General features: G+C 47.3%; 1 protein-coding gene across 1 annotated transcript; it reads left to right on the top strand.

Annotated features, from left to right (window-relative positions):
• The first annotated feature begins 2,327 nt into the window (after window positions 1-2,327).
• Window positions 2,328-14,729, top strand: TMEM222 (transmembrane protein 222). The gene is made up of 6 exons (XM_073563994.1): window positions 2,328-2,576; window positions 5,839-5,923; window positions 13,723-13,754; window positions 13,837-13,933; window positions 14,071-14,198; window positions 14,288-14,729. Exons 1-6 carry the CDS (start codon window positions 2,416-2,418, stop codon window positions 14,373-14,375), a joined length of 591 nt encoding a protein of 196 aa, XP_073420095.1. The 5' UTR covers window positions 2,328-2,415; the 3' UTR covers window positions 14,376-14,729.
• Window positions 14,730-17,725: the final 2,996 nt, after the last annotated feature.

Genomic DNA, 17,725 nt, shown 5'->3' with positions numbered 1-17,725 from the left:
AAAAAGAATATTATTAGCCCCAAGAAGGGTTTTTGGTATGCGTTGCAGCAGAAAGATCGTGCAAGTAACCCTATCTGGTCCTACACTATTTCTTCGGCACAATCTCTCCCTAAGTGCTGCTAACTGCAGTATGAATATTGATTTTAATTAGCCCCAGTAATGGCTGTTATTGTGGTTGAAAGAAACGTAAATGGTGTCTAACCCCTGCCTATAAGCAGCTAAAACTCTGTCCCTAGCTCAGCAGCACCATACCTCTCCCTGCTATGTATGGTGTCATGGGTCTTATATAGACCTGATGACGCTATGTGTGCTAGCCAAACACAGTAATGCCACAACCAAGATTTCTACAGCATTACAGTGAATCGCAGGCAAACCCCACGTTTATTGGCTGTTTAACAAGCGCCAAAAATGCAAAATGGGGACGCGAGCTTGCGCATGAGCGATCAAAAATACTCGCTGTAATGAGCATCCCGAGCACACTGATGCTTGAGCGACTCATGAGCAGTGACGAGCACGCTCGCTCATCACAAATGTTCACACATAATCTGTATAGAAAACTCAGTGTGCCGGTTGTATAATACTTGGGGCACACTGAGGTCCAGAACGGGCACCATGTACAGGATGCATGTTGTGTGGATCCTGAAAATGATAACGTGCATTTGTCCATACTTTGGAAGAGAAATGACCATTTAGCACCTACGGGGCCACAATTTCTAATGTTGCTATTGGTCTTCTTTTGTCAACATACATAATTATTTGAGAGAATTTGTTGTCCTTGCTCTTCTCACCATCATTAATTGAAAACGCAGCTTTAGGACTCGGGTGACTCCGCCATACAGGCAGATGCTGCGGGTGACTCCGCCATACAGGCAGATGCTGCGGGTGACTCCGCCATACAGTCAGATGCTGCGGGTGATTCCGCCATACAGGCAGATGCTGCGGGTGACTCCGCCATACAGTCAGATGCTGCGGGTGACTCCGCCATACAGGCAGATGCTGCGGGTGACTCCGTCGTACAGGCAGATGCTGCGGGTGACTCCGCCATACAGGCAGATGCTGCGGGTGACTCCGCCGTACAGGCAGATGCTGCGGGTGACTCCGCCATACAGGCAGATGCTGCGGGTGACTCCGCCATACAGGCAGATGCTGCGGGTGACTCCGCCATACAGGCAGATGCTGCGGGTGACTCCGCCGTACAGGCAGATGCTGCGGGTGACTCCGTCGTACAGGCAGATGCTGCGGGTGACTCCGCCATACAGGCAGATGCTGCGGGTGACTCCGCCGTACAGGCAGATGCTGCGGGTGACTCCGCCATACAGGCAGATGCTGCGGGTGACTCCGCCGTACAGGCAGATGCTGCGGGTGACTCCGCCATACAGGCAGATGCTGCGGGTGACTCCGCCGTACAGGCAGATGCTGCGGGTGACTCCGCCGTACAGGCAGATGCTGCGGGTGACTCCGCCGTACAGGCAGATGCTGCGGGTGACTCCGCCGTACAGGCAGATGCTGCGGGTGACTCCGCCGTACAGGCAGATGCTGCGGGTGACTCCGCCGTACAGGCAGATGCTGCGGGTGACTCCGCCGTACAGGCAGATGCTGCGGGTGACTCCGCCGTACAGGCAGATGCTGCGGGTGACTCCGCCGTACAGGCAGATGCTGCGGGTGACTCCGCCGTACAGGCAGATGCTGATCACACCTCAAACTCTGCAGGCTCAGAAGCAAACATGAGGCAGTCACGTTTCAGGCTCCCTGTGGCTGATCCGTACTCCTCATGGTTGTGGAGCCTACCGAAACAGGCTAAGGGACCTCTTTAAATGTTTAGGAAGCCTTTACACGTGTTATTCTAATTTACTGAGATAATGACTTTTGGGTTTTCATTGGCTGTAAGCCATAATCATCAACATTAACAGAAATAAACACGTGAAATAGATCACTCTGTAATGACTCTATATGAGTTTCACTTTTTGTACTGAAGAAGTGAAATTAACTTGTTAATGATATTCTAGTTTTGTCAGACGCACCTGCTTGTTCCTTCTGTCAGATCCCTACAAATCTAACACACGAGCAAAGCCCATGTGTGCCCAGATCACTATAGTACAGACTGCCATACAAACATTTGGAAACACTACAGTTTTCTGCACGGAGACCAGGACATTTTCTTTCCATGACACCATTTTGGAACAGGAGGCAACAAGCAGATTGTGGACTTCTAGCAAGTCTTCTCCACAAGTCTGGAAAAGCGCGAATTGTCCACCAGGGGGCACTCTAGCCTCATGAAATCACCAAGTACGTGAGGTGAACTATGCGGACACGGGGTTATGTGGCTCCAGGACAGTCACTCCGAGAGAACGTGACGCAGAGGCATTAGGCCTGACTGGAACTACACAAAAACAGTGTACTGAAAAAGCATGACGGATGTTACGTCACGCCCGGCCTATGAAGCGACTGGCAGTGATGGCGGAAGTGCAGGTGTTGTTGCCCGTGATGGCGGAAGTGGCGGAGGAGAAAATGAAGCCAGATCCAGAGAGAAGTCGCTTTCCGTATTGTGTAGTGTGGACCCCGATTCCAGTGCTGACGTAAGGGCGCGGCAGGAGGCTCCTATTCATAGACGTGTGCGTGTTACCGCCTGCGCCTTAGCGCCCAGTCACTTCCCAATACCTCTGCTTGCGGTCAGTGTGTGGGATCTGCACCGACCTCTTGTGGCCGCTGGGCGGCGGGCAAGCTCCTGCTAATCCTGCATGGCTGGGGAGAGACCGGGCACCCTGGGGCCAGGACAGGAGCCACGGCTTTACCGGGCACCCTGGGGCCAGGACGGGAGCCACGGCTTTACCGGGCACCCTGGGGCCAGGACGGGAGCCACGGCTTTACCGGGCACCCTGGGGCCAGGACGGGAGCCACGGCTTTACCGGGCACCCTGGGGCCAGGACGGGGGCCACGGCTTTACCGGGCACCCTGGGGCCAGGACGGGAGCCACGGCTTTACCGGGCACCCTGGGGCCAGGACGGGGGCCACGGCTTTACCGGGCACCCTGGGGCCAGGACGGGGGCCACGGCTTTACCGGGCACCCTGGGGCCAGGACGGGGGTCACGGCTTTACCGGGCACCCTGGGGCCAGGACGGGAGCCACGGCTTTACCGGGCACCCTGGGGCCAGGACGGGAGCCACGGCTTTACCGGGCACCCTGGGGCCAGGACGGGAGCCACGGCTTTACCGGGCACCCTGGGGCCAGGACGGGAGCCATGGCTTTACCCCTTCCACAGACCTACACAATGGTTCTTTTCCTCTAAATGGTCACTTACATGTAAATATTTATATACTTGCTTTTCAGTGGGTTTTTTTTTGTATGTTTGTTGAAGAGTTAAAAGTAATTTTTTTTTTCTCTTTGGTGACGCTCACTGCTATTTTGAGGAGACTAGAATAAACCTCATTGATTTTACTCTATTTTGGAGCATGGCATCGTTTCTCTTGCATCATGAAGCGCAGAACTTCTCATTATACCGTTTATGACTTATTTCTACAGTATAAAACTAGGAAACGCTTATAGAAGGCAGAAATCTGAAGACAGGTTCCTAACTGTGCAGCATAAACAGAAGCAGAGACCCTGATGCTGTATCAGGATCACGTCTTACTCCTGCTGTTAGCGGGGCTGTGCAGTCCGTGAGCCAAACCTGCGACTCCTCGGTCCTGGCTGTCAGGCTCTGACTGGTGAACAAGGGGACAGGTGACTCCCACCCGGTGGGAGCGGTGCACATACTATATTGCCCAGTATATTATGTAGAAATATAAGGTATTTTTGCCTATGGCTTAACAATGAACCCCAAAAATTAATGTGACTGGTGGACCTTTGGTACACTAGTCCAACTCTGCTTGCTCTGCCTTTCCTTAAATCCCTGCAGCTCAAGGCAAGAGGCACGGTGCATCCCCTGCCACCCCTGAGGCGCAGTCCGCCCCCTGCCCACCCATTTGGTGACGCAGATAGACGGTGGCTTTATGACACATACTGTAAGGAATAGCCAGCTGCAGAATCGGGGCCTCTGCCACGTTCTTCTGCTGCCTACAGATGACGTTTTCTCAGCCCTCAGCAGTAAGGCATCGCTTACACTACAATTTATCTCTTTTGACATTAGTATGGCGTACAGTAAGCTTCTGACAGGCCACAATGCTCAGACAGTGGTGCCTCTTTGGATCATGGCAATGGATCTTCCTAAGAAGTAACCCCCCCCCCCCCCCATTTTCCCTTTCATTCACCATTATCTTTTTGTATAGTGGGGAATCTCAGAAACCTCTTGCTGTAGCAGTGATATCTTCAGAAACCCTTTCCTAGGTACTAGAGCAAAAGGCATTTTACTAGGTGGCTCCTAGCAGATCCACGTGAAGTCAGATGGCCATATTTCAGGGCGCTTATATGACCCTCAATGCCTGGTCCATCCATGGATCTCCTGTCTAATAGTCTCATAGGCTTGTTGAGGCTGTTAAGTGGGGTCTGGAGAACTATGGACCGTCCTGGCACTGCGGTCTGTATACGGACCTTTGGGTGCAGCCTGATGCTGTATTTTTGTCCCCACGGTACAGTTGACCCCAGTTTCTATGAATGGTCATTTGTATGAACCTTCCTTCCGATCATGACTTCATGTAGGTGAAAGTAAACAAGTGCCAATAAGCTATCAGTATTTGGTGTCATTTGCAGGCACATTATCTTCCCATGTAACAGGACCCTTAGGCTGTGTGCAGACGCTGCGGATTAATCCGCACGGATTTTGCAAAAACCGCAGATAAACCGCAGGTCAAAAGACCTGCGGATTTGCCTGCGGTTTGGTCCTGCGGATTCACCATCTCCACAATGGTGGAGATAGGAACCCGCTGCGGATTCCGCAGAAAGAATTGTCATGTCACTTCTTTCTGCGGTTTCAAAACCGCAGCAAATCCGCGTGGATTTTTCCGCAACGTCTACACAGCGTTTTTTTTTTTTTACCATTCATTTGAATGGTACTGTACACCACAGCTAAAACTGCTGCGGAATCGCAGGGGAATCCGCAGCGTGTGCACATACCCTAACATTGACAATTGGAGAATCCACTAGTGTATCAAAAAGAACCAAGAGATGGATACGAAGTATCCTGAACACACCACTCACAAGGAGAAAGAAGTCTTAAAAAGATGATAAATTTTATTAAATTACAATCCACATAAGATCAATCATAAATTCACAAAAAACACATAATTGAGAGGCAGGAGTTTATACCCAAGTAGAATACACACAACCAGGATTAAGGGAGTCGGTGCAGGTTATGAGAATGTGTAGTGAATACATCAGCATATAAACATATATCCATATAGACCCGTAGTGGTCTTTAAAGTGCATGCCATGAGAGAAAAAACTCCCTTGTGCTGACGGTCACATAAAATATTAGCAGATACCCATTCAAGTCGCCTCTGTCCACAGAGTGCCCGGGTTCCGACGCTCGTTTCACTTTTTTAGCTTTCTCAAGGAAATTGTGTGTCATGACTTGAGAACAGTCCGGTTTTTATAACAATCCACCTAGCTTGGGGCCAATCCTCCGGATTGTAATTTAATAAAATTTATCATCTTTTTAAGACTTCTTTCTCCTTGTGAGTGGTGTGCTCAGGATACTTCGTATCCATCTCTTGGTTCATGTAGATCTACACGCCCCTATACTTTATGCATGCTGAGAAATCCTTTACGGTGAAGGTTCCTTTATAATTGCATTAGTATGTTTTTGGACATTTTTGTGCTTAGTGTATCAAAAAGTATTAATCACGTGTTCTTTCTGTACATTTTATGTAAAGTGAATGTTACAATGTTTTTTTTGTTTTTCAGGTGGCTTTTCCCATTCATTGGTCATATGGGAATCTGCACGTCATCTGGTGTGATTCGAGACTTTGCTGGTCCCTATTATGTCTCTGTAAGTACAAATCTATTGTGAGCAAGTGCCAACAGATTCTGTGTATTACCATTCATCAAGGAATTCTGAAAAAAAAAAAAAAAAAAATCCCTAATGTTATTAGTGAGCTTTCCTGGTGGACAGAATTATACCTTGCCCTCCAGATCCCCACAGGAACATTTCCAAATGCACTAATTTGGCTACTGACGAATCCTTCATCTGGCTAGGGAATAAAAGCATTGTCGGTGTTATTAATCTGGTGTTTCTAGATACCGTAACTAGATTTGTAAAATTTCTTTAAGGGAAACTTATCAGGTCTGAATTCCCCTGCTAAGTAATAGCAGAGCAGGGCAGAGGGTTATAATGACCTTCCAGATCATGTCTGTGTATCAGCCAGTGGTAGAAAAAGAAAAAAAGGTTTTTGACAGTGATGGTGATCAATGAGTGGAACAGGCTGCCACGAGAGGTGGTGAGTTCTCCTTCAATGGAAGTCTTCAAACAGAGGCAGGACAGACATCTGTCTGAGATGGTTTAGTGAATCCTGCATTGAGCAGGGGGCTGGAAACTATGACTCTGGGGGTCCCTTCCAACTCTAACATTCTATGATTTGAATGGTGAGCAGAGCAGTGCTGTTAAAAGGCCATTCTAATATCTAATCTGTATCTTTTTCATTTTCATTCCATTGCTTCTTGTGTTTCCATGTGAAAATGAGAATAATAATCCCTCTACACTGTGACATCCCATCAGATATTTGTAGACCGCTATTAAAGTGAATCCAACAAAAAGATGTCCAAAATACACTGGGCACGTCAACCAACCATAATACTACTTTCATCCCATATATTACTGTGAAATGGGGAAAAAGAAGAGATCCCAAAGATATAATAAAATCAATAGACTTTATTAATGAATGATTAAAATACTATATAAAAAATATTTAATAGCAAAATACTGTCCAGGGGACACCGAGCGGGACAATAGTAATGGTATATAGTAGATCACATCTAAATATCTTGAGTACATCTCAATAGGGTTTTATAAAAGCATGATATAAATGGATCATATAAATATTAACATAACATGAAGCATATAAAGCCCACAGTATATAAATATCCAAATATAGAAACAATCATAAAATCACAAACGCCCTATGCATGAATGTGATTATAGCAAAATATCCTGTGAATTTGTTACATATCAATAATACTGTGGTGAAGAACAGACCATGACTGCTATGCATGAAAACCCAATAGATGTGAGGAAAACTGAATCTCATAAGGAAGGTCCTATGAAACCAATAGATATTATCTGGTAAAGAAAGTGTAGTCGCTCAGCGTCCCCCCTCACCCCAACGCGCATTTCGCCACCAGCACCATTCATGCATAGGGCGTTTGTGATTTTCTGATTGTTTCTATATTTGGATATTTATATACTGTGGGCTTTATATGTTTCATCTTATGTTAATATTTATATGATCCATTTATATCATACTTTTATAAAACCCTATTGAGATGCACTCTTATGATATTTAGATGTGATCTACTATACACCATTATTATTGGTATTGTCCCTCTCGGTGTCCCCTGGACAGTATTTTGCTATTTAATATTTTTTATATAGTATTTTAATCATTCATTAATGAAGTCTGTTGAGTTTATTATATCTTTGGGATCTCTTCTTTTTCCCATTTCACAGTAATATATGGGATGAAAGTAGCTATTAACGTGAACCTGAACCTGTCAGCAGGATTATGTCAGGTCGGCACCGTTATACTGATTACTATGATACCTCTGTTGATAAAATCCGTCTTGTGGTTGTTTAATTTTTATTTGTAGTTTTGAGTTAATGAGATTCTTGTGCTTTGGGGCGGCCTGTGGGTGGGTGGGGGTCTTCATGTGGTGCTCTGCTTACATATGCACCCTTATGGCAGGTCACTGATCCATCATACTGCATAAAATATGATTTAAAAAAAACAAACCATGTTATTTATTAACTATTTTGTGACATCTCTCTGATTTAAGGGTACAAAAATTTAAAATGTTCAAAATTGCAAAATTTTCAAAATTTTTGCCAAATTTCCGTTTTTTTCTTAACTTAACGCAAGTCATATCGAAGAAATGTTACCACTAACATGAAGTACAATATGTCATGAGAAACCAGATCTGAACCAGTGGGATCCGTTGAAGCGTTCCAGAGCTATAACCACATATTGACAGTGGTCAGAATTGTAAAAATTGGCCCGGTCATTAAGTACCAAATTGGCTCTGTCACTAAGGGGTTAATGGCACTGAGCACATTGCAGCTCAGTGCCATTCTAATGTTGTTTTCCAGGACGTCCACCTGACAGCACCATGGAGGACGTCCTCCTCCTCCTTACAGGGACAGGAAAACACACAAGAGGTTAAAAGGTCATGTCCCACCCCCTCTCCCTCAGTGTTTTTCCTGTCCCTGCAAGGAGGGACACACGAGACTTACCGGAGGGGCTCAGGGGATCGTGCGGCCAGTCCAAGCCTTCCCCTGTCAAGAGGTCCCGGGGTCGAAACTCTCCGATGGGGGAGTCCGTCTGCTCCAAAGGCCAGGAGCAGGACGACGCTCCTGGAGGGAGCCGTTCCTCCCTGTGGGAGGCTCTCGGCTCCAGGACGCACCGCCATAACAGGCGAGGGTCGGCTCCCCGCAGGCGGCTGGCCGAGCGGGCACCGGCAGAAGGATGGGCGCAAGGCACCCGCAGGATGGCTCCAATGGCGGGGTCAGCGCTGGAAGGCGCCAACAGACCGCCATAGCAGGCGGGGGGCGGTTCCCTGCAAGCGGCGGTCTGAGCGGGCACCGGGGGAGAAGCAGAGCGCGGTCGCGCGCAGGAGCCCGGGACAGTAAGTGGAGGAGGCGGCCTATCGCGGAGGTCGTGCGTCACATCCGGTGACGTCAGACGCCGGCTTTTGAATCCCGGGTGCGCGCTCCTGAGATCCACAGCGCTCGGCAGAATCGTGCCAGAATGGAAGGCAACGCTCCAGCAGGTGTAGGGGTAAGTGTGCATAGCGCAGACCACCCTCCCCCCACCCATCCTCACAGCCCAGATCTGAGTAGGTGCCCCTTCTGTATTATTAGGAGAAGGGAACCCCGGCAGAATCCCCCTCGGTGAAGGACCCGGCAAAAGCCACCTCCAAATCGGTCCGATGCCCCGTATGCAGGGTAAAGCTGCCAGACACCTATAGCAAGACCCTATGCGGACCCTGTACCTCAAGGGTCATAGGCGAGGAACAGCCATCCCTCCTTTCCAAAATGAGATTGCTGATAAGGGAGGAAGTTCAGGCCTCTACAGCCGGCCTCACGCGGCGTCAGTCCCCCAGCCCAGGGCCAAGTCGCAAGCGTCCAAGTTGGGAAGCAGACCCAGTGTCGGAAGCAAGCCCTAGCGAGAAGTCCGACTTCCGGGATTCAGACCAGGAGGAAGAAGGCGAGATCCCGGGGGATAGACAGGATCAGAGCAGGAAGTACCTATTCAGACTGGAGGAGACGGACGAGCTGGTCCAGGCAGTCAGAAATACTATGCAAATAGAGGAAGTCCCTAAACCACAGTCCAGACAGGACTTAATGTTTGGATTACTCGTGGCCCGGAAACAGGTAGTGTTCCCCGTAAGTGAACACATCAAAACAATGGTCCAGGAAGAGTGGAAAGAGGCAGAGCGTCGGTTGATACTCTCCCGAGACTTTAAAAATAGACTGCCTTTTGATCCCGAGGAAACACGGGCATGGGAGGAAGTCCCTAAAATAGATGTCCCAGTCGCCAAGGTTACCAAAAAGACGGCCATCCCATTCGAGGACTCGTCAGGTCTCCGAGACCCGATGGATAGGAAGGCGGACGTCTTGCTAAAAAGAACTTGGGAGACGTCGGCGGCTCTGATTAGGGCCAACATAGCAGCCACCTCAGTGGCCAGGTCTATGTTTTTGTGGATGGGGCAGTTGGAGGAACACCTAACCAACAAGACTCCTAGATCAGAGATCCTAGCATCACTTCCTCTCATGAAATCAGCCACGGTGTTCCTGTCGGATACGTCGGCTGAATCAGTAAGGTTTGCAGCCAGAAACAGCTCCCTCTCTAATGCGGCCCGGAGAGCAGTCTGGCTTAAATCCTGGTCGGGGGATAACGCTTCTAAAACAAAGCTATGCGCCATCCCCTTCTCGGGCCTGAGGGTATTTGGTCCAGCCCTAGATAACATCCTAGAGCTAGTGTCCGATAAAAATAAAGGGTTCCCAGAGGAAAAACCCAGGCGGCCCCAGTCCTTTCGGAGAGGCTCCTTCTTCAGGAGGCAGACGGAATTCAGGGGTCGGGCAAAGTCCAATAGAAGCTCCTATAAGGGCTCCTTCAGCCAAGACGGGAGGAACAGGGGCTGTTGTCCTGGAGGACTCCGCCATGTGGACGGATCTTCAGGACATGGTAAACTCAAAGGTCATAATACCAGTTCCCCTGACGGAAAGAGGAAGAGGGCACTACTCTTCCCTGTTTTCAATCACAAAACCATCCGGCGAGGCCCGTACCATCATAAACCTGAAACCACTAAATGCCTGGGTCAAATACAAGAGATTCCGGATAGAATCGATCCGATCCGCAATCCCCCTAATAGACAGGGACGCCGTTATGTGCACCCTAGACCTGAAAAAGGCATACTACCAGGTCCCTATCCATCCCTCATCCCAGAGCCTTCTAAGGTTCGCGGTCAGTTTACCAGCCCGGACCTGCCACTTCCAGTTCCAGTGTCTTCCATTCGGGTTGGCCTCAGCTCCCAGAATCTTTACAAAATTGGTGGTAGAGGTGGTGGCCTACCTAAGAGATCAGGGTATTGTGATCATTCCATACCTGGACGACTTCCTACTGGTGGCAAGATCCAAAGAAGAACTCATTCGAGACAGAATCCGAGCAACTACCGTAATGGAGTTCCTTGGCTGGGTGATCAACTGGGAGAAGTCGGACCTCAGGCCAGACACCAGAAAAGTTTTCCTCGGAGTCCTCCTAGACTCAGCCAACAGAATATCCTGGCTACCCGAGCAGAAGCAGAAGACTGTTCAGGCCAGAACCAGAGACCTGTTGAGGCGTCAATGTTCCATAAGAGAGGCAATGGAAGTCTTGGGCCTCATGACAGCCTGCATCCAGTGTGTCCGTTTGGCCCAATTCCACTCGAGGTTGTTACAGAGAGAAATCCTTGCAAGGTGAGACAGAAGTCAGGTGTCGCTAGACAGACCACTAAGGCTGCCTGAACGAGTGAAGGAGTCCCTGCGGTGGTGGACACAGTCCAGAAACCTTCAGGTGGGCGTACAATGGACAACCTCTCCATACGTGGTAGTCACCACAGACGCCAGTGCGTGGGGATGGGGAGCCCACATAGAAGGGAAGATCTTCCAGGGGAAATGGCCAGCAGGCATCAGGACCAGATCCTCCAATTTCAGAGAGCTCTTCGCGGTTTGGGAAGCGTTGCGGAGAAACCAGTCGGTACTAAAGAATCGTCAGGTCCGCATATTATCCGACAATACAACGGCAGTGGCATTCCTGAAGCACCAGGGAGGGACCAGACATCAACCACTACAGGCCCTGGCGGGAAAAATATTCACGTGGGCAGAACGAACAGTCCGATCAGTGACCGCAGTACACTTAGAAGGTTCCCAGAACGAAGTGGCAGACTACTTGAGCAGACAACAGATCCACCCGACAGAATGGGAACTGAACATGGAAATCTTCGACCACCTTTGTCAGCGTTGGGGGACCCCCACTATAGATCTTTTCGCAAGCCGGAAGAACTCGAAGGTCCCCAGGTTCTACTCCCTGAATCCGACGGACCACCCGGAAGGCGTAGACGCCCTGAGTCAGACTTGGGGAGAATCCCTCTCTTATGCGTTCCCACCACTGGCTCTCATACCGGCAGTGCTCAGGAAGATACGCGAAGACCACGCTAGAGTGATGTTGATCGTGCCATATTGGCCGAGGAGAAGCTGGTTTCCCCTTCTAGGAGCCATGGCAGTAGAAAATCCAGTCGAACTACCCCTGTGGAAGGACATCATCCACCAGGGCCCGATCCGCCACCCGGACCCTGCAAGACTCCACCTGTCGGCTTGGATCCTGAGAGGGACATCCTGAAGGCAAAAGGACTGTCGGATCAGGTCAGATCCACCTTACAGGCCAGTAGGAAACCGGTAACATCCGCAATCTATCGAAAAATATGGAAAAGATTCTGTCTGGAGGGTGGCAGGTCCGATCTTGTGGCAGGCGCCCCTGACCTCCCTAACATACTAAGCTTTTTGCAGGCAGGTTTTAATAAAGGCCTTAAGCCCAGCACTCTAAAGGTTCAGGTTTCAGCCTTGAGCGCCTTCTTCGACTACCAGTTAGCTTCACATCCCTGGGTAATAAGATTTATAAGAGCCACACAGCGCCTGCGCCCCACAATTAGGCAGCTCACCCCGCCTTGGGACCTAGGCCTGGTACTTCGGTTTCTCTGTACAGACCCCTACTCTCTCGATGAGAAAATGACCATCTCTGCTCTCACTCGTAAAACGGCCTTCCTTGTAGCTATTACCACGGCCAAAAGAATAGGGGAGATCCAGGCCCTGTCCACTAAGGACCCATATCTCCAGATAAGAGAGGACCGTATAATCTTAAGACTAGACCCGGCATTTACCCCAAAGGTAGCCTCTCCAAAAAATCTAAATCAGGAGGTAGTGTTACCATCCTTCTGTGATAATCCCCGTAATATGAAGGATCAGCGTCTTCACTCGCTGGATGTGAGGCGCGCAGTTATAGACTACCTAGAGGCCACCAATAGCTGGCGCATCGACCCGAACCTGTTCATCCTTTTTGGGGGTAGAAATAAGGGGAAGAGGGCCTCTAAGGCGTCCATCGCGCGCTGGATTACCTCAGTAATCTCGGACGCCTACCAAGCTGAAGGCGCCAACCCGCCAAATTCCATAAAAGCCCACTCTACGAGGGCAGTATCGGCCTCATGGGCCGAACGGGCGGGGGCATCGGTCGATCAAATCTGTAGAGCAGCAACCTGGGCCAGTCTTAATACATTCTGCAAGCACTACAAGCTTGATGTGTTAGCTGGTCAACAGACCGCATTTGGGAGAAAGGTTCTCCAGGCGGTAATCCCACCCTGAGGAGGTGCTTTGGTACTCTCCATGGTGCTGTCAGGAGGACGTCCTGGAAAATAGGTATTAGACCTACCGGTAAGGATGTTTCCAGGAGTCCATCCTGACAGCACGGGTAGTTCCCTCCCTGTTATGTTATACTATGTTGTATTATGTTATGTCATATGCTGTAATATGATTGTTTCATTAAACTGTTACTAGCATCATCCACCTTGTGGTACTTGTTAAATCACTGAGGGAGAGGGGGTGGGGCATGACCTTTTAACCTCTTGTGTGTTTTCCTGTCCCTGTAAGGAGGAGGAGGACGTCCTCCATGGTGCTGTCAGGATGGACTCCTGGAAACATCCTTACCGGTAGGTCTAATACCTATTTTCTGTTTTCGGCACTGACTAATACCTCTGACACCGCCATGATCAGGAACCTTTATTTAGATGGGAATCCTGACCTGCCTTTAATCTTACAAATGCTAGTCTATTCACAGGTTGTTAGGTCTGCCCAGTTGTGTAAAGTATAGTTAAAACTCTGGGTCCTGGACAGGGAGGCAATTTGTTGACACTACTGCCTGTGACACACTAATCTGCAATTTCCCCTGTATTTATGGCATGTTCTACTACAAGGATTATGCTACTAAAGTTCTGTATGTATATACTAACAGCTATTTATCCATATCGATAACCCTCTTTTGTCTGCAGGAGGATTGCATGGCTTTTGGGAAGCCTGTAAAGTGAGTATCTCTCCTACAACTTGGCAGCCAAGGCAGGTGATATTGTAGCAAATGTTCCATCTCCTGAACGCCTTCTCTTTAGATATTGGCAGCTGGATTCTAGTCTTGTATATGCCAGTGGGCCCAATCCGTGGGATACAGCTGTTCATGAAGCGTCTGAGGAATACAAGCACCGTATGGTGAGCCACATGTTGCCATTCCTTCACTATACTGTTGGACTTTTATTGTGTTTCTGCTGGCAGTATTATGTTGTAATCACTGTGTATCATATATTCTGTGTATGAATCTGTTCTTTTGTCTATTATTGCATTTGTAGCACAACTTGTGCTGTGATAACTGTCATTCCCATGTGGCTATGGCGATGAACCTGATGAAATACAATAACACATCCTGGAATATGGTGAAACTCTGTCTTTACAGCCTGCTCTACGGCAGATATGTCAGGTAAGCCTGCACCTTTTGATTTTTCTGTTTTGTATCATAGATATAAATACATATACTATTTGTTTTGACCAATGTATGTGTACTTCTAGTATTGGAGGCTTTCTGAAGACTTGGGTGCCATTCTTTTTACTGGTAGGAGCAATTCTCACAGTAATTCTTACCTTACACCTGCGGTGAACTTTTCTATGAGGACTCCCAAATCATTGTCTGCCATCCAGACCCTGTTCCCTACCTGGAATAAAGCATTGTGCGATGGAACAGAAGACTTGTCTTCCCTTTCTGGAATTTCTCTGCCTACACTCACTTTTCTTGAAGCATGCATGACTCTTATCTTGTTTCCTTGAACCAACTGGAAAAAAGCAGGAAAGTTTCTTAACCTTTTTCAGTGTCCTCCTGACAGGCAGGTGCTCTATCACATTGGACCTGGACTCTTATGTAAACTCGCCAAAAAGTAGTTGGTGTCGAGCTCACCCATAAGCACAGTACTGTGTTTTCAGTATGATTGTAAATAAAATATGGAATATAATGCCATGCCATTTTTTTTAATTTTTTTTTTTTTGCAGACACCCATGGTTTACTTGTTTGAGTGTTTTCCATATGTGAATAAAATAAATGTGTTTGATTCATCCAGTCTGCTATACTCTATTAATATTAATGTATATTGTACATAATATTAGGACGGCATGAGCTGAAGTTACTGTAATTTTCATTGAAGTGACAATACTCTGGATTTAAGCTGCTCAGATACTAGTCAATAATCAATCTTGTGGAACAAGCACAGAGCTGCTTCTTATTTTTTTGGTTGTTACTGTGAAGTTCTGATTGTAGCGTTTAATCAAATGTGTCAGATGAGTTAGTCTGTAATTCTGCCAGAGGAAAATAATTTGTTTAACTTTCAGTACATGATCATGAGGTGACAGCAGGTTTGTGTGTTGCTTTAATCAATATATGCAATGCTCAATATTAGGCCAGCGTCACACTAAACATATGAATAATCGGTCCGAGTCTCTCTGCCGAGAGCCACACCAGTGTAATGCGACTGTCATGTGAGTACAGTCCAACTTTTCACACCTAGCATCCGATTTACATCTGAATTCAGTGCGATTAATAATATATATATAATATTTAGATACAAGACACCAGCAATTCATGTGCCGAATACAGTATAATCAGTGACTTGTTAGAATAGATGTCAGTGACATATAGGTGTGTGTAATATTTATATTACATAGCTACAGTGGGTACGGAAAGTATTCAGACTCCTTTAAATTTTTCACTTTGTTTCTTTGCAGCCATTTGGTAAATTCAAAAAAGTTCAATTTTTTTCTCCTTAATGCACACTCTGCACCCCATCTTGACTGAAAAAAACAGAAATGTAGTAGTTTTTGCAAGTTTATTAAAAAAAAAAAACCCTGAACTATCACATGGTCATAAGTATTCAGAACCTTTGCTCAGACACTCATATTTAAGTCACATGCTGTCCATTTCCTTATGATCCTCCTTGAAATGGTTCTACTTCAATGGAGTTCAGCTGTGTATAATTAAACTGATAGGCGTCTGCCTTTCCGAATCAAGTCCTGTCTATATAAGACCTCACCACTCACAGTGCATGCCAGACCAAATAAGAATCATGAGGTTAAAGCAGGGGTGGGCAATTAATTTTCCCGAGGGGCCACACGAGACCATGACTGTTGTGGAGTGCCGAACTAATAGCTTGAAATTAATTCTACTCAATATTAATATTAATTGTATCACTTAATATTGAGCATAATTAAGTTGATGACACCCCCATAGCCTCCCCGTGTGCTGCATGTCACCCCCCTAGATCCCCATGTTCACACACGAAAAAAAACACCACCACATACTCACCTCGATCCTGTTCCCAGACGCCTTGCTTCTGCTGCTGTCTCCGATGCGCTGACTCTGCGGCGGTACACAGCTGACACGATGAAATGACATAATCGCGTCAGCTGTTTCACACGCTGACTGGTGCAGGAAGTGGCCGGAAACCCCTCCACCAATGCTGACTGCGGGAGACAGCAAGCGGGCAGGCATGGTGCGGCCCGTGGAACTCAGGTTTTGAGCAAGCACAGTGGCCTCCATAATCCTGATGGTCCCAAACTTCTTCCATTTAAGAAGTCTTCTGAGGCTATGTGCACACAATGCGGATTCTGCTGCGGATTCGCAGCGGATTTGGCCCTGCGGACCCGCAGCAGTTTCCACAGCGGTGTACATCACCATGTTAGCCTATGCAAAACAAAAACCACTGTGCAGATGCTGCGGATTTTTCCCGCACAGTTTTGACGCGGATTACAGTCCGCAGCATGTCAATTGTTTGTGCGGAATCCGCAGCGGTTTCACACCTTATCCTTATGAGGTGTGAAACCGCAGGGCAAAACTGCAGGCTAATCCACAGAGTCTGACAGCGGCATTTAACTTTAACTGGTTAATAGCCACGAGTGGTTTGCAACATGTCCCAGGAAATGTGGGCTCACCGCCAGAGCCCACATCAAAGGTAGGGAGTCTGACATTGGCATAAATTTATGCCCGATGTCAGAAACGGGTTAATAAACTTGCAAAAATTTCTACATTTCTGTTTTTGTTTTTTTTCAGTCAAGATGGGGTGCAGAGTGTACATTAATGAGAAAAAAATGAACTTTTTTGAATTTACCAAATTGCTGCAATGAATGAAACATTTTAAGGGGTCTAAATTAAAGATGAGCGAATTTGTTTGGATTTGGTTCCGAATATGATTGGCATCGAATATTGTTTTTAGAATATTCGTCGAACACAGCCTAACGTCATTACAGTCAATGGGAGTTGAAATTACTGAATATGTTCGGAACCAATCATTAAACATACATTCAGCACTAAGTGTTCGAATATGGCTCGAATATGTCAAAATCAGATTGAGTCAAAAACCGAACAAATCCGCTCATCTCTAGTCTAAATACTTTCTGTACTCACTGTAGATAGAAGAAAAGCCGGCAATTCATGTGCTGTGTACTGTAAAGTCACTGCAGGAGGCGACGGCATAGAAGAGATGGATTACATACAGTAAATACAAACAGAATAGGTAGATATGCAGATGTCTGTGACAAATACAATTATTACAGTGTGTAAATTACTGTACATGTATTTAATAAAATATTATTTTTCAGAAACAAATAGCGTGGGCTCATGTGCAATCTTCATAACCAGCAGAGGGAAAGCCAATGGTTGGGGGCTGATGTTTATAGCCTGGGAAGGGGATAATACCCATGGAGCTTCCCAGGTTATTAATGTCAGCTCACAACTGTATACTTGCCTTTACGGGCTATTAAAATGGGGGACCCAAAAAGAATGACGTATGGACCCCCTATAATTAATAACCAGCAAAGGCTATGCAGACAGCTGTGGGCTGATATTAATAGCCATGGATGCTCCGCCCCCCAGGCTAAAACCATCAGCTCTCAGCCTCCCCAGAAAATGCACATTTCTAAGATGCGCCAATTCTGGCACTTAGCCTCGCTCTTCCCACTTGACAT

This window comes from Dendrobates tinctorius, unplaced genomic scaffold (genome assembly GCF_039654945.1).
Source record: "Dendrobates tinctorius isolate UK_male_01 unplaced genomic scaffold, ASM3965494v1 ptg000015l, whole genome shotgun sequence".
Lineage (NCBI taxonomy): Eukaryota > Metazoa > Chordata > Amphibia > Anura > Dendrobatidae > Dendrobates > Dendrobates tinctorius.
Note: the sequence above shows the minus strand (reverse complement) of the source record. Positions and strands in the feature narration are given on the sequence as shown.